The sequence below is a fragment of the Zootermopsis nevadensis genome, unplaced genomic scaffold (genome assembly GCF_977971745.1).
Source record: "Zootermopsis nevadensis isolate Lab colony 2312 unplaced genomic scaffold, Znev_1.0 Znev_ptg000028l, whole genome shotgun sequence".
NCBI classification, from domain to species: domain Eukaryota; kingdom Metazoa; phylum Arthropoda; class Insecta; order Blattodea; family Termopsidae; genus Zootermopsis; species Zootermopsis nevadensis.
Window position 1 is genome coordinate 16,405,080 of NW_028259160.1, and position 23,655 is coordinate 16,428,734.

Genomic DNA, 23,655 nt, shown 5'->3' on the forward strand with positions numbered 1-23,655 from the left:
TTTCAGACTTCCTATAGTGGTGGTGGGGGGATTACTGAATAACTTAAGTCCAGAATAGTGAAGTCCTTTTTGATATTTACTGAGTTTAGCACATGAAGATTATATCTGTATCTTCTACCTACATTGTGGATATCTGGGTTTTGTCTGAAATTCTTCTATGTTGTCCACCACAAATGATAACAGTAACAGCAAAAATTTGCTAGCTAGTGGAAAAACATTATATTTCTTAAATAATTCCCTACATGAGACTCTCCTTTTAGTGCCTATCATTATTCTACTTTCTTTTGAATGTAAAATACTTTTTCCTGCAGAAAATAATTCCATGACAAGATATAATTCTAGTACTCAAAAAAATTTTAAAGTTTCTGTTTTCATGAGCGATGTGAAATAATATTAATACCCGCAAAAAGTTTGGGTTTTGGCTGAGAGTTAATGGTTGGCACTAAATCATCAACATATATATATATTCAGACGAGAACAGTGTTACCTTCCTTAACATGTGTTCTTTTGCAAAACTTTCAGTTTATAAAACGCAATGAAGCCACATAAAAGACAAGTTAATTTGACATCACTTTCCACATAACACGAACCTTCACACAAATGTACGTATATACAACCACAACTCTACTCCCACCATATTCGTATTACCTATGTTCTCAAACGGTCTAGTCACAGATTACAGATTTTAAGCATTCCGTTTAAAACACACATGACAAATTCAAATATATCTCATTGAAAATATCAGGTATGGAGTGCAGGGCTGCTACTTTCCTACCAATACCTACGACTGCATATTAAACAAAACAGAAAAGTGGGAAAAGCTTAAAATTGTCACGTCCATTACATATTTCATTTCCAAGCTCAATTCTTTAACAGATGTTTTGCGAGTTTCGCCATATATTACACAGTACAATGAAGAGGGAAATTTGTTTACGCAGACGGGAAAGCTTCCCATTCCACCTTGCTAGTCAACTACTATAACGTTCGTAAGTATTTGTTGGTATAGTGGTTTGTTTGAATTGCTTCGTGCGACTGAACTTGGTGGAAAATTAGGCATTTTATTGATTGCACTTTTATCGCCAGTGCAAAACATTTATACTGACTTCAATGTGCGTTCTGTTTACATACCCACCCCAGTAGTACAATTAGATAAACCCTTGAGGATTTAAGTTTTAACTGTGGTAAATTGTTTTTATTTTTCGTTAAGTTTTTGTAAACTTTTAAAAATTTATGCTTCCAAGGCAATGGCACATAGTCGGGTTAGACCCGCAACACCAATTCTCTGGCCCCTATTAATTTTTTTGCATATTTTTAAAAGATTATAGAGTAGACACCTGCCACAAACCTCATTTGGTTGATGTAATGTCTTCATAAAATTGAATTTTCCTAGGATTAGAGAATGCAAACATGCATTGAAGATTTCTGTCTTCTGGGTTGTTGCGCTGTGTAGTCTGGTCGATGTTAACCAATGTTTCAGAGGTCATACTGCCTCCGTGCCTGATGACAGAAATCTTCATACTCACCGCTGTGAAAACCTCAAATCTTACAAACATACATTATTTACTGAAGGATTTGATACACTAGTTTCCCTTGTAGATATCCATTCCAAATAGAACTAGTTCATGTAACTTATTTTAAAATTTTCCTCTGCAATGACAGGAAAATTCTGACATGACTCAGTTCTTCCTCAGGACTTTGTAATGAAGATAATCAGTTCGGGTTCCCCCTAATCTACCCTGCGCAGACAAGAACCATTGTGTGAAATCAGTTATAAAACCATCCTAGAACATGGTGTGGTGACAGCCTGATGGCATGAAGTTACATGCTGAAAGTAGGCATCTTGCTTCCTCTATAAATATTAAATGATATTAATATATTTCTGCCTAAATAATATGCAAGTAAATAAACTATTCCTTAACTATTGGGCTGCATTTGTAAATTATATGTATTGACATTTCAGGTCACTTTAGAAACATAATCATGTCGACAACTCGTTATAGTACCGCCTTTGCTCACGTAGTTTCTGCTGGTGTTTGCATATGGGCAATTAGGGCTATTAGGACATCTCAGCAAACTTTGAACTTCCCACTTGGGAGTTTTGGAACTTTCCTTGTTAATTCTGCATTAGGTATTCTAAGGTTTGGTAAGTTGAGAGACCTATATTGAAATCATTTGTCATGCAAATGAGCATAATGTTATATAATGGTATCCAGAAATCTGTTATTGGTATGAAGGGCTCTGCTATTTTGCATACCACATTCATTACCTATACATATTAATTTATTATTACAAACCTAATCACGCTTTACAGGCTCAGTAAGTACTTTTACTGATATGTGGTAAATAAGAATTGCACAAGATGAACTGTGCCAAAATTAAATGTATCCAACAGTTTTTAATATGAATACTGAATCAACAAGTGAATTTGGGTCTGCACAGTAGCACTTGGTTCAAATATCAACCAAGGAACCAGCTTATCCAGACCCTCATTTCTGCGAGTCAAGTTGACGTAACAGTAACACTACAGATATATATAGTATATACTATATATATAGATTAACTTGTTCACAACTCAACAAGTTTACTCGATATCAATTAGTGTCATTTGTAATTCTCTTTCCTGTTCAATCTAGGCAAATGCCATGTCATGCCTTTAAATAGACCATGGTCACTCCCTGTTTATCCATTCATGATAATTTTACAATTTCTTATTCTACTTTAAATAAAATCTGCAACTGATAATGTCATTAAATATGAATCAATCTTAAAAGGGCATCAAAAGAGCAAATATGGAGCTATGTAGATGGCACCTGTCAATCAATTCAAGTTATGCATACATTTTGTGAACAGTCACGTCAGGTTTCCCAAATGAAATAATTTATGATGTGGCACAGAGACTTTTACAAATTAAAGTAATGGAAGTCTGCGTTAATTTCAGGTAATCCTGAATTTGGCGGAAAAATGAAAAGTGTATATGGACACACTTTATTTATAAGTAAATGTGTTGGTTTACCGTGCGTTGCGACCCAAATGTGTCTCCGCTATGGTATCCAGGAGGAGACTGCCTATATTCATTTGGGATGTACTACATTACCCATCATAGCACACATTTTTAAAGACAAACGTGAGAAGAAGCTACTTGATATGGTGATGTTATTTAATCTGATATCAGCTGTGTATTTCAGTTACCTCAATGTAAACCATTATGGACTTGCAATGGCAATATCTTACACAATTAATCATTTTATTATTGGAACAGACAGTACTGCATTTGATACTAGTGTACCGTCTCTTGACTTATTCATGTATGGATGCTGCTTTTTTTATTTCTTTGCTGTCAGAACCCTTTTAGACTGATATAATCTATTTACAAATATGCCACTGAATCTCCAAGTTTTATAAGACTTACTGTCACAAAGATACCATATAATGTTTTATGTCATTGCTATATTCAGCATTTCATATGTATTGTTATGAATAAAAATTTTATACGGGTTTTCTTTCGGGTCCTTATTCAAAGTTTTATTTCATGTTGTAGTATGTAGTTAAATCCTTTGCCATACCATTTAAAGTTATTGTATTCTGACACTAACAGACCAGTTATCTTATTCGTCCTTTGTACACTACACTAAGATATGCAAAGCAAGACAGAATATATATTTAATTTCAGTGTTATAATAGTCCAAATAATAATTATATGATAAATTCATTAAATCCCAGGTCGTGTTGATTCTCTCGACTTCTACAGAAACTTTATAGGAATATGTGAAAAGAAAATAAGGCTATGTGAAAAAAGGAAAGTAATTAACAAATTCTCAAAACTTTTACTTGCAGAAGAGTTAAAGTGAAAATGGCATCTATTTCTTTTTTAATATCTAGTTGGTGTAGTGTAGCAAGATTAGTGTTTAACCTCAACGAATGATGCTAGAATAAGAATTTGTTAGAAGATTCTTATCTGGTGGATTTCATATCCAGGAAGAAGTCTCCAGCAAGTATTATTGGCAGAGGAAAGAAAAAGTCTGCACGCCACTTTTTTAGGGCACATTCTCGTCTTCTCAAAGAACTGTGATGTTGCTAGGCATTCTTCTTGACAATGAAGGCTTCTTGTATTAAGCAACATTAATTCGAGCTGGTCATGTCTCATGTAGGAATTTGTCATTTCTCAGTTACCTGATTACAGCAACATTTCCATTTTGTGAAAATGGAGGCTGAAATGATTCCACAATGAGGGGGCTGACAGCTAAGGTGACTGAAGAATCTGTAACATTAACCTAAGAATGAGACATTATTGTTGTCAAATCAACAATCACTCTATTGTGTGTGCGCGTATGAGGGCACATGCTAGAGCTATCTAAACTCTTTCAATAGGATTTGAAAATATGTCCTTGTTCCAGCTCACTGATAACTAGAAAAGTATCTGGTAAATGTCTGCTATCTTTTCTGTCGTACTTCTACCAAGTTTCTCAGATAACCTTAATCACATTAAACTAGTACGTAACATTACTACAGACTGGGGAAATATATAGTATTACTCAATACAACAGGCTGGTATATACCACTAATAACATAAATAAGATAAATATTACCAATACTTGGGTATATATACATTTACAAAACTCCCCCTTTCATTGCACGTATTACTTGTAACATAATGGAGTTCCTTCCTCCATTAGTTAAAAATATTTCACTTCTCGGTGTCAGTAATATTCAAATGTTGAGAAAATGAATCATTTTGCACGTGTTTTACTTATAAATCACCACGTATTACAACAGATCACCAAAATCACGGATAAATGAAGCGATTACGTGGTGATTGAAAATCACTGACATGTCGGTAGTGTAATCTCTCGGTGGAATGGTGTAATACCAACCTGCATCAACAACTAGCGCTAACGTGGTATGACAGAGTACTATCTTCATTGTTAACTTCTCCGACCAATACTGTGTACTCTAACGATTCCAAAATGTTCGTTTTATTCAACGACGCTGTCAGTAACTCAAGACTACACATCCAAAACGTCGAACGATAGGCCTAACGAATAATCCATCGGCAAGGGTCTATAAGGAAGTGTTCGTTGCCTAATTTAAGGCGCTGCTCCAGCATTTATATGAATCGAGCGAGTTGAATAACGAAAAACTTCAGTCAGGCTAGACATAAACCAAAATCCTCCCGATTACGAAGCAGGTTTGCTAACTACACGATAGCGACTTGATGTGAAATCTCTCTCAAACCAGGGTCCGCGAGTTGCATAGATTCTACTCTTAACTGTGTAGCTGTAAATGTTGAACTAATTCAATCCACATCTTTACAAATTAAAATTACTGTGCTGTCCATGATTAAATTTCCCCGGTGTTGTTTCTTAATCCTTTGACTGAGCCAAGAATAGACCACATTGTTGCATTATGACCTTTCATACCATTGTTGTATTGAGGTAATACTGTTCTCACTGAAGATATCTTGTATTTATTATACCCTTGGCATAAAGAACATCTTCACATTTCCTGTCTTCTGTCATCAGAGCGAAGATAGAGGCAGTGAACTCCTCCGAAACGTCAGTTAATATCCCTCAGACTAAAAGATTTTCATCGTCAAATTCGTCCTGGTGAGAACATGAAGTGTCTTTTAATAGCCAATAAGTCAATGAGCCTGTCATAAGAAATTAGACGTCTTCAGAAACAAATTTATACCAATTAGACGTCTTCAGAAACAAATTTATGCCAATTAGACGTATTCAGAAACAAATTTATACCAATTAGACGTCTTCAGAAACAAATTTATACCAATTAGACGTATTCAGAAACAAATTTATACCAATTAGACGCATTCAGAAACAAATTTATACCAATTAGACGTATTCAGAAACAAATTTATACCAATTAGACGTCTTCAGAAACAAATTTATACCAATTAGACGTATTCAGAAACAAATTTATACCATCTTAATAACAAGGTTAGACATTTCTTATAAAAACTAAAGACTGTTATGATGATTTGTCATTTTTCGTGAACAGTGGTTCTATAGATAACCTTACGACGAGAACTTACGGCAGCCATCACGGAAAATGAATTCTTTCCCGTTAAAACTACGTGTCTAGCTCACCAGCTGACCTGTAACAGTGATATAGTAGGATTTTTAGCCAGAAAACGTAAGAAAATAAATCGTCTCAAAACCTGACTTTCGCAGAATAATATTAAATAATAATATTAGACATAATTATACAATTTTAAAACTTAAATAAACTGATTCAGTAATAAGATGATAAAGTTGCGTCATATTGTGATAAATATATATTTGTTTAAATCTTGTCAGTCTAATCACAATAAAATTCCTAATAAATATTAAAATATTACTATAATTAAAATATATTAAAATGATGTTCTCTATCGAAATGTTCGATTTTACATTAGGACATCACTTTTTCACACGACATGTTTCAGTTCCAAATGAACTATCTTCAGGTGTATAAATTATATAAACTAAATATTATATATATAATATATATTAAATATTTAAATGTTAATTATAGTAATATTTTAATATTTAATAGGGATTTTATTGTGATTAGACTGACAAGATTTAAACAAATATGATTCAGTAATGTAGATTATTCGGTGTTGTATAAAAGCAGGGGGGACTTTTATGGGTGGGCAGATGTGGACTGAGGAAACATTTAGCGAGTTTTTGTGAATTCAGTGATGAATTTTTGATCATAGAAACCAGGTCTCTCCGGGTCTTGACGTCCCAGTCGACAACTGACAATCCAAAAACCTTTCAAATCTTTGTAAAAGAAATCCTGACACGCACACAAAACATTTTCCTGTCCCCCTTTGCGAATCGAGCTATGGGATGAGCTCCAGGGTCCGTATCATTAACTAGTATCGCTACTTGAAGCCGTCCAGAACACACAAACAGATCCCATTGTTAGATCACAAGAGAAAGGGGGCTCTGGGGAGGGTCCATTATCAAGGGGACATCACCCCTACTGTCACGTCATTCGCCCGGAAGGATATATATACAAATGGCGGAAGCATCTTCCCTCCCCTGGCTCCTCATTGGTCACTGCTGACAGAGCGTCGACAGCGGACCAATAAGAATCCGCGGAAGGGGTGTGACCAGGGGAACGTTTCAGTTACAGAAGCGTCGTCGCTTATTGAATGTAGCCAGGCTTTGTAGAAAAAAAAATCACAGTAACCATTAGCAATAACAACACAACCCCTCCCATAATTCCTTGGTCCTCGCTTGTAAACTCAGAACTTTTGTCTGAAGATGACAGACATCTGCACCGAGCTACGTGTCACGTGATTAAAGCAGATTGGACAGTCGTGTCAAATCTAGCAGAACGTACGTTAATTTTTGACTGAATTCGTGACGCCAAATATTTGAATGCCCTTTGAATAATGAAGGGATTAAGGGGCTGATTGTCGAGTGACTGAACCAGACAGTCGATGAAGCCGTTAATGTACTGAATTCACTTTTGTTCGCTCTAAATAGAAGTTACAGTGAACAAGTTTCCTTCAGACATTTCAAAAAACCGTACGATAGCATAAACTATTAATTAATAGCCTATTATACAGTCTAATTCCATGTCGAAACTATAAAATCGATGATCGATTTTTTGTGAACTCTGTAGGCCTATTTCTAGGTTACGTGGATATGCATTTTTAAGAATCAGTTATAGTCATAAAATCTGTTCATTGCAGATTTAACACACAGGACAAACAAACTGGCCTCACGTAAAAGAATTACGTGAATTCTTCAATCTCTACCCAAAGTTCAGAGCTTTCTTAGTTTATGTAACCATGAAATAGAAAATATAAATTTTCAGCTGCATAATTAAATAAATTTACCAGGCTCAATAGAATAGGCTCTAATGTGTGCACAATTTGAAGATGGTTACATCGGGCGGTCTGGTAGAAGTTTACCGACGTTTCAGAGGTCCCTGATGCCTCCATCATTAGGGCTCATCTTTATACTCGACGCCATGAAAACTTGAAATTTCACAACTGATTACTGTCTAGTTTTTAGGCCTAATTATGAAGAATAAAATATTCCTAGTCCTGGTTGCTTAATTGGTTTAATTAATTAAAGTGAAATCAACTGCAGTGATTGTTTCAGAATAAGCCTATATTAACTTATGTTGTCTATGATTTTGAAATTCGTTTCTCACGCTAAGAGGACACAGACGACACTAAGAGAGTACCAAAATTGTCAGACCTAATTATTTTAAGGTCGATTATATAATGCCCTCAGTAATTTTCCGGAGTGCCAACATTACACGATTTAATATTCACCCACAACCGAAACTTTTAAAAATTAAAAAAAAAATGAACTTAATATATTAAGAGAACAACGGATCTCAGGAAATATTTTCAATTAAAAAGACTAACAGGAGGGTTGTGAAAAAGTTCACGATATGTACGGCTTCTACTCTTCGCCCGTGGAATGACAAAATCAAGGAGACTGAGGTAAGTAGACGCTGACAATTAGACACAAACTTTCGTCGCAAAACCTGAAAGAAAGGACCACTTGAGAGTGTTGGTAATTAACATTAAATTAGATTTTAGAAGAAGGCGATGTGAAATGTGTGTGCTGAATACCTGAGGCGAGCTCGTCTAAATAATATTTTAGACTTCAGTCCGTACCGCGAAGAAAACACCTCACTTCACCATTACAAAGATCAACTGGTTAACCCTTGAAGCCTAAGCTCGTCTAAATGATATTTAAGAATTCAGCCCGTACCGCGAAGAAAACACCTCACTTCACCATTGCAAAGATCAACTGGTTAACCCTTGAAGCCTAAGCTCGTCTAGTGGTTAAGAATTCAGTCCGTACCGCGAAGAAAACACTACACTTCACCATTGCAAAGATTAACTGGTCAACGCTGTTTAAGCTCTGATTTACTTCGAGTCCTGTCTAGTAGTTAAGAATTCAGTCCGTACCGCGAAGAAAACACCGCACTTTACCATTACAAATATCAACTGATCCACGCTGTTGAAGGGAATAATCGCAGTTTACAACGAGAATTATTCGAATGGGCAAAAAGTGAGGTTGTGTTTGTCATCAAATCAGGTGATACAAATAATTACCACTGGCCTCAAAAATGTTGACCCGTCTCAGCCAGACTTTAAAACGCATGACGTGTGAGGGGAAAAAACGCCAGGCGGCCGCCATGTTTGTGATGTCAGCGTATCGTGGGCGTGGCCGATGGTCCGGGGCTTTACCGCGGCTGACAGTGGGAGCGCTGTCGGGACAGCCAGTGTTGCGCTCAGCTCTGTGCCAGCGAGATGCATGCGATGAACGATCCTGCTGCCCTGGCTGGGATGCTGCCGTTCGATTCCATCGGCCTGTACGAACAGCCCAAACCACGGTTCATCTTCAAGATGCCGCGCGTCGTCCCCGACCAGAAATCCAAATTCGAGTCGGACGAACTCTTTCGGAGACTGAGCCGAGAAAGCGAGGTGAGTCACGTGTCTTTTGTGACGTCATGTCTCCACTTGCGAGACCCCGAACGTTGTCGCATGTCGGGGAGGATGTAATTAAATGATTTGTGGTTGTTTTACGACGCTGAAAGCAGCTCAGGCTACAGGTTGACGTCGTGTCAATAAAATTAATATAAATTTTACAGAAATATGTGAGGGAGTGTTCACAATATACGTACGTAACGGGAAGGAACACGTGGATACAAGGAATTATACAGAATATGAATAACTTAATTTGTAGACAACTCACATCTTCCTATGTCTTTTGGTGGGATCAGATCAAGGACGAACTTAAGACGGTACACAGAACGTAAAAGGGGGAAAATTATGGTACGAAAACATGAAGGAAATTTAAAAATGAATTTCTTTAAGGGTGCAAACTTACTCATCAAGCTCTGATGTCAAATAGCGGGCTTTTATCAACATGGTGACGAACATTCGCTGTCAAAAGCAGGAAATTTGCAGACCAACTTAGGTTAGGTTAAGTCTGTAAATTTTCCTTGCGCTGTGAAGTTACTTAGGACAATTTAATTCCTTTTACGACAGCGATGTAAATAAGAAGGCCTCGACGTATAGCGCAAATGAGAGAAATAAGAAATGAGTACGGTATTTTGGCGTGGAGAACTTTTGGAATTGTGTCTTCATGTAAAGTGCACGTCATTTTTGAACGATTTTAACCAAAACTGGTACGTGTTTACAAACGCTAATAAAACTCGCAAATATAAAATTTCATGGAAATCCATTCAACTGTTCTCGAGTTACGTGAAATACGGATGGAGCTACTTAAATAGAGGCTTCACAGGGTTGCAAACTAGACGAAAATTAACTTCTTTCTTTCAGAAATATAAACCCAAGGATTTCACAGTTTATATTTCTCGCTTAGCGAAGATTGATCAAAGAATGATGGGTTTTGCTGGCCACGTAGCACGCATGGGGGAATCAGAAAAAGTTCAAGGTTACAGACCACGAGTATATCTGCAAGTCAGGGTGTCCAGATGCGAAATGCGTCGGGATAAGGCACACGGGAGGCATTTCGTGACCACGGAAATGAAAGTTTGTGAGGCGGAAGGGGTTTATTAGCCAGCCGAGTCACTTCCTTGAGATAGAACGCGTTAATTAACTACCAACTCGGATAACAGATTTGTTTACCGCGTGATAATCGCCGAAGTGGTCCGCTGCATCCTGTTCGCATGGAGCCCGTCTCCGTGTGTGGCTGAGTCACCGATTTCCAGGAAGTCGCGTAAGCAACGAGTGAGAAGGAATTTCCGCCTGGAATTCCGACCTTCAGACCGCTGCTTTGACGAACATACGAGAAAATGTTAGTTTGCAGCGAGCGACACGAATTACTCCAATTTGCGTTGTAAACATTTCTCTTTGTGACGACGAGAATCCGACCTAAATGTCCATCCTCATATTCCACACACGTCCAGTATGAATCTTACTTTTACATGAAGTTCAAATAAAACTTCATACTTTTACATGAAGTTCAAATAAAACTTCATACTTTTACATGAAGTTCAAATAAAACTTCATATTTTTACATGAAGTTCAAATAACACTTCATACTTTTACATGAAGTTCAAATAAAACTTCATATTTTTACATGAAGTTCAAATAAAACTTCATACTTTTACATGAAGTTCAAATAAAACTTCATTTTTAGACATTTTAGGTTCTCGTAGCAGCGAGAATGAAGACGGTTGTATTCTGGGCTATCGCGCAAAGCAAAGACCTCAGAAACGTCGGTATACTTCTACTCAACTACACGACGTAACAACCCAAAAGACAGTCATCTTTAGAATTTGCCTTTTTAATCCACTTTTCCAGTACAAAAATATCGCTACATAAAATATAAAGGCCCAGTTAACATATTTCTTTGTATTTCGTTATGTGGCTATATATATTATTTACGGCAAAAGTTATGGATCAATGATCTAAACGACAAACCATTATTTAAAAAAAAAAATTTTTTATTTCGGCGTTCCCTGAAGTAGGCTGAACACTGGACCGATAAGGACGCAAAGTAACCTCCCCCCCCCCCATTTTTAGTTTCAAAATCCGATCGGTGGGTTTGAAAATCTAACGTCACAAGGACAGAAAAGATGCGACCTCTCCTTCGCCTTAATTTTATGCTCTCTTTGTAATCAGCATAGAAGTAGGCCTAATTCTGCGTACTGTTTAGGCCTATTATATTTTTGCATACAACATTCCTAGGTTTTCTTCTTAAATCAGGCACGAAGGACTAATTGAACATTTTATGGCATTCTAACTAGATAATTATAATTAGGTTTTTTTCGCTAAATAAACTTAATAAGAATTTTTCGTCGTATTAAATTCGAAAGGAACAATTCTCGTTCAATTATTCACTCTACAGATCTGCGATGAAGCCTTCTCGGGCGGTCACCCGTCGATCTCAAGATCTCAGCGGCAGATCGGCCAAGCTCCGCGTGAATACTAAAGAGAATCTTGGTTTAAAATTTTCTTTCGATGTTTTCCAACATCTAATGAAATAATAGGTCCGGAGATACGGATTAGCTGTATATATTTTGGGTCCAACAGACTACGTACCTGAAGACGGGAGTTAGAGCCCCATCTCCGAAACGTCGTTTTCTATTTTATTATTTTACTATACGATGGAAAATATCCAAGGAAATTTATATTCAAAATAACTCACCATCGTCACGAACTTTTAGATTTGATAAAGAGAACCTAATTTAATAATCAGTCGGAATGAAAGCCTTTATACTTTCTAAGTAATTTATTCAGATTAGGATGATTTTTTACTATTTTTAGCGCGTTTCTTTTCGTAAGAATACAATTTTCGATTCTACGCTTACGACATCGCCATGTTGTATCCTCGCGTCTTACCCTGATTGATTAATGATGTTCCAGACATCGAACAATTAACAGGCATAAAGCAACATGGCGGTCACAGCGACATTTTTTTACGTATTTCTTGTTTCCATCTCAGCTACAGGGCTTAATTTTGATTTTACAGCTGGTACACGCAAATGAAGTTTGCTCTTGTGTTATATTTGTTGGCGGAGGACCCAAATGGCCCTGCTTCTGTGTTTCTAGGTGCGGTACACGGGATACAGAGACAGGCCACAGGAGGAGCGACAAGTAAGGTTCCAGAACGGATGTCGCGAGGGACACACGGAGATTGTAAGTCGCCATTCCAACTACCGATGTCAATTACTGCTAAAAGATCTATTTGTTACGTACAGCCTCCGATGTTTTGCGCCGTGGTAGAAGTTTACCGACGTGTCAGGGGTCCTGATGATAGAAATCAGCCAAGGAACTCTTAGACGTCGGTAAACTTCTACCAGACTACACGGCGCTACAACCCGGATTCACCGCATAACCAAGTTATTTTAGGGCTTTGATGATGGTTTCAGTTTTATGAACTCAGTCTCCTTTAAGACCTGTTTGCATTTGCCGTACATTTAGAAAAAGATTCTTTACTGGTGTGAAAATTTCTTTGTGGAAAAATATATCTTATTATCACACAACAAATTCTTTAACATAACAAACAGCAAAGATAAGTCACGTAAGAAGCTAAATTCCATCCATTGTTTTTGGATATATTTCGTCTGTTTTTTAAAACGTCTTAAAAAGTCTTTATAAAGTTTTTAAAGATGGACCTTCCTTCGTTTTCAGGTAAGAAGGTGGAGGGACAACTATCTGTTGCATCCGCCGCACCGAAATAGGTGTCTCACCCGTTTTTACCTGAAGACGATCGAAGTATCTGACTTTCTTAAGGTTTAAAGATTTTCTTAAAAACATACGACGGATAAAGTCCCTAACAAACAAACAAACAAACACGCTATCAATGGCATAAGACCATCGCCAAAAGATATTCAGAGAAGTACAATTCTATTCTTGGTATTTCGGGCTGCGAGATGGCATATTCCGAACAATGGTTCCCAAACTCTTTTTCATTTCGCGCTCACCGTAGATCTGACAAATACATTTATGTCATCATTAGAACCAGATACAATGTCAATACACGAAAATATGTCATATTAATTATGACCTGCACATCTCAGCAAATGTCAATAACAAATGAACTGCGAAGTGGGAACAGACCGCGCCAATTCTCGATTTAAGTGTCGGAACACTTCTGTTCGGCTCGCGAAACATGTGTTACACGAGAACACAAGAAAACCAAAAGAAACATGATGGCCGGCGAAAACTTTGCGATGTTTTTGCCTACCGTAAACTGGAAGAGTGACCTAACTTACATCTGACGTTCTCAAGGCGATGAAAATGTCAGTTAACGTCTTGTTCGCGACGCCGTGTAGTCTTCGGTTGTTACCAACGTTTCAGAGTGATATATTACTTCCGTCTTCAGAGCGAAGTGAAGATAGAAGACATACGTCCCTCTTGAACGTCGTTAACCACCTACAAGACGAGTCAATCTAGAATAAACATTTCGTTTGCCTGGGAGACGTTCCTTAGTGCAGTGGTTGCTTTGCAGGCTTTTGTGGCGACAGGAACGAACATCCAGCTAGTGTTTAACCCCAGCACCAACGGATACAGCACGGCCGATCACGGGCGCGAGTGTGATTTCGACAAGGAACACGGCAAGGTAAGTTGCATCAGCGCCGGTTGACCGGCGTTTGTCTGCGGACTGTCCGCCGAGGCTCGCTCACCCTCCCCTGCAAACGGGAACTTAAAAATTAACTTCGTACCTCAAAGAAAACAACACTTCACCATTACAAAGACTAACTCGTTAACGGTGTTTAAGCTCTGATTTAATCGAGTCCTGTACGTAAATATCACTAGTAATCCGAAGCTCGTCTAAATAATATTAAGGACTGAGTCCGTACCGCGAAGAAAACACATGACTTCACCATTACAAAGATCAACTACTTAACGCTGTTTACGGAAATGACCGCTGTTTGTTCAGAGAGAATAATATTAAACCCGTAAGAAATACGCTGTGGGCAAAATGGACTCTGATGTGGGTTTTTAAAGGTCAAATAGGAGACAGTTCCCGGCCGTCGCATGTCTAAATTTTCGACAAAGGCAATTATTTTTCTTTTCGCTGAAGTGATTGTCGGGAAGACTGCGTAAGGCCGAAGATCTTTTTGCGTGCTGAACCTGTTTACCGAAAGTCAGCAAAGAGGCCTAATCCGTCACGTTCTTGGCTCGGTGATTTTCACGTGACACGAACGTTGCGTGTTACTTATCGTTTAAATGGTTAATGCATGGATTCCATTTTAATGAGAGACTTATCAGCTAGCCATCTTCACACTTGTTTAACAGAGCCATCACACACGATACAAGTGTGGGGACACCTGTATCACGCGACCTTCATTTCTGTATTGGATTTAACACCTCATCCGGTCTTTATACCTTCCAGCACGAAGCTCGCTTTAAAAAGAATTAAGTTCGCTGCTCAAGGAGAACCGTCTCTATGTCAACGATCAATTGATTAATACTATTCACGGATATAATCGTCGCTGTTTATTATGAGAATCATACGAAACCTCTTTAAGTATTTTTCACACATTGCGGGCAGGAGGCAGAGTTCATTTCTAACAAGAAAGGTGGTATACATAGCTACCACCGAGGGTTAAAGTGTCTTGCAATTACGGAACATATTTAAATTTGAAAGAAATTGGCCTGTCCTCGGGCTTACAGCACTGATACGAGTAAAATAAATACTGTTTACGTTTATTTAAAATAATCTCGGTAATCTGTGGCGTTAATTCGGAAGTCCTAACTTTCTAAGACTATCTATCTGGAGGATATCTATTTATGAAAATAAGTTCTTTTATCCGAATTTACCCGGCTAATCGCGCCAGGAGATTTTGTAACTTTCCCTCGCGGTGATTGTTCGAAATGTTATAAACGCGTACATTCGACGCACGTGATGTTCCAGTGTCCTTAAGGACACAGCAAACAGACTGAGACCGTCCATCTCAGGGTTAATAGCCCTCAACTTAAGCGCGTGTATGGAACGTGAGAGTTTACAGGCCCTTAGGATTAATGGCCATGAACACACGTGTAACTACGCAGATGCGTTCTGCGGCTTCGCCTATTTGTCAACATCTCCTGTCCGACTATAAGTAATATATCCATTTATCTGCTTCGCATCGTCGCCATGTTTGTTAACTGTTGGAATTAAACTAAAAATTTCGCACAAAAATTTTGAGTTTTTGTGATCTCCGTACAAAATCTCACGCGCACAGCTCAACAAACATAACGCTACATACAGATATTACGCGGCCGCCATCTTTAGATTATATTTTATGCAAAATAATTGTCGGACCTCAGAAAATATAAGCCTATTTCGAAATTCTACAAACATTTCATGAATATATCTGGTTTATTGCGCCGTGTAGTATGGTAGGAGTTTGCCGACGTTTCAGGGGTCCCTGCTGCCTCCATCATTAGGGCGATGAGGCAGCGAGGACCTCTGAAACGTCGGCAAACGTATACAGCCATCTTCAGGGGTGTTTTGGTTCAGAAAGCTCACTGTAAGAGCAGTACCTGGAAGTGACCACTTCTGCCTTCAAGCAGCGTTCCACTGCTCTGACATTTACAGGGTCATCAATTTCACGGTATAACGGAGGGTCCAGGTCGACTGTAAACTGTCGGATGTTCCGATGTTCATGTGCTGAAACAAGTGTACAATCCGGCTCCAAGTAAATGGAACACGAAGGTTCATTTCAGCGTCCTCCTTCGAGAGAGAGTACGGCTATTCCAAAATACTTGTCAGATTCTGGAAGATGTCTGCCGCCCGTGACCATGTATTATTTTATCCCGCGATCTTGTGACAAGACACCAGCAACTTACTTTCAACTTTTCACGTTTCTTTCAACACCGAATTCCTTTGCTGGTGCCTAATAGCATTTTTGTTCAATACCTTCGAATCCAAAACTCGTCTAAATATTATTTTAGAATTCAGTCCGTACCGCAACGTAAACAACATACTTCACTATTACGAGGATCAGCTGGTTAACGCTGTTTAAGCTCTGATTTACTTCGAGTCCTATACACAGCCGAGGTTCGACTAAATATTAAAGAATTCAGTCCGTACCGCGAAGAAAACACTACACTTCACCATTACAAAGATCAACTGGTTAACGCTGTTTAAGGAGATAATCGCAGTTTACACAAAGAATCATACACAACCCATAAATATAAATTTAAAGAATTGTTCTTTGTCCATCAGGCGGTACGTATAGTTACCACTGGTCTCTAAAGAATTATATATCTAGCACTGAGATAACACACGCCAGATCAGTAAGACCTTTGCTGAAACCCGTATCGTAGCTTAGCTAGTCAATAAATTTTCCTTGCGTCAGACCTTGCCAGGTTCTATTTTCGAGGCATTCGTGCAGTGACTGTACTCGCTTGGTGGGCGGGGGGCGGCTTAGGCCTAAACAGAAAGAAAACGGGGTCTTGTTCCGACAGAACAGACATTTACTGAAGGAGGAAATCGTCCGTTCTGCTGGGTTTCTGTCGAATGACGTAGCCTCGAAAACAGTTTGGCAGAAGACGTCGTACAGCACGCGACTGGAACAGAACAGACAGCTGGGTAACGAGCCCACACACACGGCCATTTCGTGAGCCTGAGTTCCGGACTCGACATGTTCTGACGCAAGGCCAGAACCTCTGGTGGACCCGTGCACTTCCCATAAGGCCTAGAATTAATGTGTAACGAAGAGCTAAGAGGTTTCGTCTGTATGAATGGAGATTTTTTGCTGTCTACGGATTTTGGGCTTTGATAAGATAAAATAATCGTTGCCATGGTAATGCTGTTAAGGGAGGCCTACGATGTGCGTACGCCAGGAATCAACATATTTATTGTAACCTCAATATAAGATCATATTCGAGAATGCTGTACACGAAATATGTTATTTAATTAAAGTGGTACGTTTTTATATTTTATTGTTACAGAGTATAAATTAATTTAATTTTTACGTGATGCCATGTGGAAAAATGCCCCTAAATAAAAGACTGTTCACTCATCCATGGCCTTCTGTGTGCATGTGTTTCTATACAAAGCAGGAAAACAGATGGTTCTTAGTTTACGTAATTACGCAGAGATACGAAATGGTTTTAATTCCCATATGCTCATTTTTTTACATTTTACAATAAAAAAGAGCCACTCAAGACAAGTTTTGAACCTTCTGGTGACTTTTGATGGATAATTCTTTTTAGTTTGAAATAAATGTAGCTTTCACAGGGATTTATATGACTCTTTCCTATATAATGGGAGAGTTCTGGCCACAGAGCTAGGAAACAAGAAATGCATGTTATCTGATGGGGAAACAGCTTGTAAAGGGGCCACTTAAAACACGGAACGAGATGGGAAGATAATATTAAAGTGGGTTTTAGGTAATTTCGTCGTAAGGGTGGGAACTGGACGAGGGCTGATGCCAGATTTATCCAATTTATTATTATTATTATTATTATTATTATTGGCTTCTTGCTGTTAACAAACACGTAAATAAATTAATTGAATTGAATTATGTAATTTACATAAATCTTTATGATTTATGCTATCCGTCACAACAACATTTAATATTTGTTCATTAAATTACTACCATTGGTCCTTTCTCACGAAATTATCACGGCAGCGCAGTTGATGTCAGATTAGACATTACATTTGTACCAAGTTTGATGAAAATCGATCACCCAATTCGAACATAACTGGGAATAAAGGACAAAAAGTTGGCGTTTCTCACGTAATTTCTTGTGAATGTCAGACTCATCTCTTTATGGAGTAGACGTTTCGGTATAACAATCACTTAAAGACTAAGGGTCCCATTGCAAGGGAGATTTGATCCCAATTAGTTGTGATATCTGGGGTCATCTGAAAAGCACGGAAGGAACCGTGGCATGTCACGTGACCTGATTAGCGAGAGACAATGCGCTACACGCAACAATACGAGTTGAGGTGCGCTCTTGTGTCGGCTGAAAGAAGTAATTGACAGCGTAATAGCAGCTGCTTGGCGGGAGATGTGATAAAGAAAACACATTCGTCATTATTAATGTTCGGAGTTGGAGGGTGTAATGGAACAATTAGCACACTTGTCCTATTATTTCAATTACGAGGCCCCACTGAATTCTGTTTGCAGGCCGTAATGACGCGTGTGTGAGCTGAATACAGAACATGTCACGGCTTAACATTCGGAGTACGACTCTGTCTTCATGAACTATCTCAGTACCTATGAAGCTTTTTTAATTTGGTGACAGACGTGGAAGATTTTACTATTCAGCACAAAAAGTTATTATTGTAAAATTGACATTACGTAAGCCCTGTATATGCGTAAATTACATATCCAAAATCACAAGCTGCCCGTCAAGGAGGACGGAAATATATAAATTAGTACGTTAAAAATAAATTTCTCTTAAAAATCCCAATAAATCAGAGTAAATTCCGAAGAATACAAATCATTACTTATATTTGTTGATGTACCCAATGCCAAACATGATCCTATATCGAGGTTACAATGCACACTGTAGGTCTCCCTTAACAGCATTACCATGGCGACTGTTATAACAACAAAAATATTCATAATCACTTAAGTCCGAAAAATTCCTCAACAGCAAATGAGAAAACAACCACCCAAAATTGCTTATTTGTAGAAAGATTCTTGTACTTAAGATGACTCAACGCCCTGATGATGGACGCAGAAATAACCTGCGAAACGCTGGTAAACTTCTACCAAACTACAAGGCGCTACAACCAAGAAGATAGTCATCTTCGGGCTTATCCCCCTGAGAACCTCAAACCTTATTTAATTTTTATATTTATTTGTTGTCAATATAATAATTAGTAACTACAGGTCTCCGGATTTGTGATTCGTTTCTGTAAAGACGTGAAGTGAATTATGATTCAGTAGCGGGTTATTTATTAACACGACAGCGTGAGTGTTCTCCGGGCTTCTTTGAAACAAAACGAGTCTCTGGCTGAAGTCAGTTCTGAGAAAGCGGTTATCAGGATCCGCGCCACGAAGCTGTCATTACGAAGACGTGAAGATTCACGGTGAATGCGTGCGAGGTCCGGACAGCTGCTTCACTTGGCGGAGTCCTGCCACGCAACACGCGAACTGCACGCAGGGTAAAACAGTCTTTAACAAATGCCGCCGACTCGCAAGATTTTGTGTCAGAACGGCGTATTCGTGAACAGCATCAGCGTTTCTTAGCTTAGCCTTTCTACGTTCTATTACACACAAATATAAATTGTTCACTTCACGGGACATTCTTCTTAATATACTCCGAAGATGGAGGCGAAACTTTCCTGTGAAATCGCTGCGAAACACTAACAAGACTACATACTGTTATAACCTATAAACCATGCATTACATCCCATAGGAATACAGAACAGATAAGCAGCCAGTTGATCTTTGTAATGGTGAAGTCATGTGTTTTCTTTGAGGTACGGACTCAGTCCTTAATATCAATTAGACGAGCTTCGGCGTACTAGTGATATTTACGTACAGGACTCGATTAAATCAGAGCTTAAACACTTTTAAGTAGTTGATCTTTGTAATGGTGAAGTCATGTGTTTTCTTCGCGGTACGGACTCAGTCCTTAATATTATTTAGACGAACTCCGGCTTATTAGTGATATTTACGTACAGGACTCGATTAAATCAGAGCTTAAACACTTTTAAGTAGTTGATCTTTGTAATGGTGAAGTATTGTGTTTTCTTCGCGGTACGGACTCAGTCCTTAATATTATTTAGACGAGCTTGGCTTACTAGTGATATTTACGTACAGGACTTTATTAAATCAGAGCTTAAACAGAGTTAACGAGTTAGTCTTTGTAATGGTGAAGTGGTGCTTTCTTCGCGGTACGGACTGAATTCTTAAATATTTAGTCGAACCTCGGCCTCACTGTGATTGATGCACAGTTGGATGAGTTCGTTACGTGAGAGCTGCCATACTTTGGCTGGGACCAGTAGTCACTCTACTGTGCTAGCTGCTAGGGGTCTGCGCAACAGAGCGGCAGTGATGTATATCGACAGGCAACTGATGCTCGCTTACCGCCGCCCGTCAGACCACCCCGACGTCAGACCTGCCAGGCACATTATCTCTCGCTATTGTTCAGCCCGTGTACCTGGACTGGACCATGCAACTTTGCGCTGTTTAAGACTTTCGACATGACTTAATAAGATTTGCGCAGGCAACAGACATTTGGTACGGAATCTTGTGGAAAAACACGTAGGATTTGAGGGTCTCGTGGCGAAGAATGTGAAGTTTACAGAATTGTCGCCCGTCGCCCTGATGATGGCGGCAGCAAGGACCTCTAAAACGTCGGTAAACGTTTACCCAGAAGACAACCGCATTCACATGTTGTCTGGTGGGAACCGATCTACGTTACAGAGGTGCCGACTGCCTCCATCATCAGGGCGATGAAGGACAGAGAGATAAATTGCAGAATTACTTATTTTTGTAAACACTGGGGCTCGGACCAATAATTCAACGAACATCAAGACTGGAATTATACAAAACAATGACTGATCTGACCTGCTTTTTTTAAAATTTGGATAATGATAAGTACATACATACACATGAAAAGCGACCAATTGAAAAACCAAGAAACAGATGACAAGATATTAGTCTCAGAAAACTTCCATGGGTTAGTCTACGCGAGTGCGCCCAAAACCTCTTTGCCGTGTTCAAAATAGCCACACCCCCCTCACGCCTATACTATTTCAGGTCCATTTTAATATTATCCTCCCATCTACTCTTTTTATTCCAATGGGGTCTTTCGTTTGAGGATCTCGTCTACTCTTGGTGACACATTTCCTACATTACAGCGGCGTCAGCTTACAATGTAACAGGAATCAGCTTAGATTTTGTAACTTCTGACTATTTTACTAGTCACAAAAACATCTGTTGGGTCATAGATGCGCTTTTAAACGTCAGGGCACGACCGACAATTTTAAGGGAGAAGCTGCTGGTGTCTTATCCAGGGAAGAAACGGATAGAATTGCCTTAATAAAAGGCGCTGAAGGTTCTGCATGTCAGAAGCACGGAGCATCAAACATGATCACCGAGACGTGAAACAATAACAACTTTGTGTGAACACCAACCGTACTAAATTCGATAGCTCGAACTCACAGGGCTTCTAGCTACTGTCACTGGATCCCTCTGAAGCGAATTCACAGACCAACAGACTGTACCATAAGAGTCGTCACGTTCTACTCGAGGCCTTCAACAGTAATCGAAGGCAAACATAAATGTGGAAATTCTGACCCGTCAAGAGACTTTAACGTTGTCCTCACGCGAATGTCAAATGCGTCTTCCTCTCCGGACTTTTGACTAAAAATTTTAATTTATTCTAAATAAACATGAATCGGGAAACTGGCTAGGGAAAATAAGGCACAGATATGATAATATTAAAATAGATATTAAGGAAGTCTCATCTGATTCATGATGGGGTCCAGTGACGGGCTCTTGTGAACAAAATAAATAGACCTACGGGTTCCATAAAATTCGGGGGATTATTTGAGTAGCTCAGAGTACTATTAGCTAGTAGGACCATGACATTTTAAGCTGAATTACGAGTCACTCGGCTTGCTTGAACGCCAAAGAAGAGGACCACCTCTTTTCGGTTGTCCCCAGCATATTCGCGTCTCTCGTACATCCACACTGTTGACGTTCCGTTAGTTAATTGGTCTGTCAGGTAGTTACTTGTTTTACTGAACAGCGTGCTAGAACTGCCAGTCGCGCGTCAACAGGACCTGGGGGGAGCCACATTTTTTGTATTCTCTGATCTTCGGATCATTCTGTAGTTCCTGCATCACCTGGGTTCGTCCATTAATCTTGTGTCGCACAAAGGGATGCCTCCTCCCGCCGCCGGGGATATTACACCAATTTGTCAGCCACTCGAGAGTCAAACTGAGCCGACATCACATTGGGGGGAGAGAAATCGTCCGATGGGCTTACGCTTTGTAAAGCAATAAAATTCGCATCCAAACTAACTTTTCATTGACAAACGTAAAATTAAACACTTGAGATGAAAAAAAAGAGGCCTACGGATCTCGTCTTCTAAATCTGACAGCTGCTCACCTCGTCTAGAAACGTCACTCCTTGTTTTGAAACCCAGATGTTCATCACAGCGATCATATCAGCCCTGTCGGTAGGTCCCCGGGTTCAAATCTCGGCGAGGTGACAGGTTATTTTGGTCGAGGGCTTTTCGTGGTTTTCCTCAGACTCTCTAGGCAAAGCATGTCTCATGCTACCAGTCTCAGTTCTTAAATTATACACGATATGCGGCCCACAGATTTCCTGTTGTATTTCTTCTTAAAATTCGTGTTCATACCAATCCTAACCTTCCTTCCATAAACGTCTAGCTACACCAAGAATTCTCTTTCATTGAGACGTTTTTGACTAAAATCCTGTATGCATCTAATTTCCCCCCACGTCTTCCTTAATACGATTTATAACGAAGTAAAATGATTATTTCAGATTATGGTAGTTTCCAGTTAAATATCTTTCAACAATTGACTCGCGTCTCGATTGGAAAAACTGCTGCAGTCTTAGTAATCTCTGACTCCAGTCTTAGTAATCTCTAACTCCAGTCTTAGTAATCTCTGACTCCAGTCTTAGTAATCTCTAACTCCAGTCTTAGTAATCTCTAACTCCAGTCTTAGTATTCTCTAACTCCAGTCTTAGTAATCTCTGACTCCAGTCAGTAATCTCTAACTCTAGTCTTAGTAATCTCTGACTCCAGTCTTAGTAATCTCTGACTCCAGTCTTAGTAATCTCTGACTCCAGTCTTAGTAATCTCTGACTCCAGTCTTCGTAATCTCTAACTCCAGTCTTAGTAATCTCTGACTCCAGTCTTAGTAATCTCTAACTCCAGTCTTAGAGATTACTAAGACTGGAGTTAGAGATTACTAAGACTGGAGTTAGAGATTACTGACTGGAGTCAGAGATTACTACGACTGGAGTTAGAGAATACTTAGTCTTAGTATTCTCTAACTCCAGTCTTAGTAATCTCTGACTCCAGTCAGTAATCTCTAACTCCAGTCTTAGTAATCTCTGACTACAGTCTTAGTAATGTCTGACTCCAGTCTTCGTAATCTCTAACTCCAGTCTTAGTAATCTCTAACTCCAGTCTTAGTAATCTCTGACTACAGTCTTAGTAATCTCTGACTCCACAGATAAAATGACGCGAGCACAACAATGGACTCTCTG

The 23,655-nt window shown here is 39.0% G+C and overlaps 2 protein-coding genes and 1 long non-coding RNA gene across 18 annotated transcripts in view; 2 read left to right on the forward strand and 1 right to left on the reverse strand.

The window, feature by feature from the left end:
- The window catches only part of LOC110826720 (uncharacterized), a 72,893-nt gene that overhangs the window by 814 nt on the left and 48,424 nt on the right, over positions 1–23,655 (reverse strand). Inside the window, exon 4 of one of the 4 annotated variants that reach the window (XR_015537554.1) lies at positions 4,607–5,647. The exons of 1 other annotated variant lie outside the window; for it this stretch is intronic. This is a non-coding gene — a long non-coding RNA (uncharacterized LOC110826720). Of the gene's footprint in view, positions 1–4,606; positions 5,648–5,989; positions 6,110–14,067; positions 14,143–23,655 lie in introns of those variants that run through there. 2 more of the 4 variants (XR_015537557.1, XR_015537555.1) reach the window with 2 other exon arrangements.
- Positions 669–3,499, forward strand: LOC110826717 (uncharacterized). 9 transcript variants are annotated; one of them, XM_022057621.2, is made up of 4 exons: positions 670–986; positions 1,660–1,831; positions 1,961–2,143; positions 2,939–3,499. In XM_022057621.2, exons 2-4 carry the CDS (start codon positions 1,813–1,815, stop codon positions 3,355–3,357), a joined length of 621 nt encoding a protein of 206 aa, XP_021913313.1. In that variant the 5' UTR covers positions 670–986; positions 1,660–1,812; the 3' UTR covers positions 3,358–3,499. The 9 variants fall into 9 exon arrangements, with proteins under 9 accessions (XP_087213924.1, XP_021913313.1, XP_021913314.1 ...); XM_022057622.2 differs by having other exon boundaries at positions 1,692–1,831; XM_022057620.2 differs by lacking the exon at positions 670–986 and adding an exon at positions 993–1,181.
- Positions 9,231–23,655, forward strand: part of LOC110826716 (core-binding factor subunit big brother) — a 39,670-nt gene continuing 25,245 nt past the window's right edge. For 3 of the 5 annotated variants that reach the window (XR_015537553.1, XM_087357790.1, XM_087357792.1), the window contains exons 1-4: positions 9,231–9,460; positions 12,560–12,646; positions 13,142–13,243; positions 13,962–14,072. Coding sequence is in view for 4 of the 5 variants with exons in the window: in XM_087357790.1 (XP_087213916.1) it covers positions 9,287–9,460; positions 12,560–12,646; positions 13,142–13,243; positions 13,962–14,072 (474 nt within the window). In the remaining variant the exon portion in view is untranslated. The remainder of the gene's footprint in view (positions 9,461–12,559; positions 12,647–13,141; positions 13,244–13,961; positions 14,073–23,655) is intronic. The other 2 variants (XM_087357791.1, XM_022057615.2) reach the window with 2 other exon arrangements.

Excerpts from the sequence above, each read along its gene's own strand:
- LOC110826717 (XM_022057621.2), top strand. Across the intron at positions 2,144-2,938 it reads ATTAGGTATTCTAAGGTTTG|GTAATCCTGAATTTGGCGGA; the intron begins GTAAGTTGAGAG and ends CGTTAATTTCAG.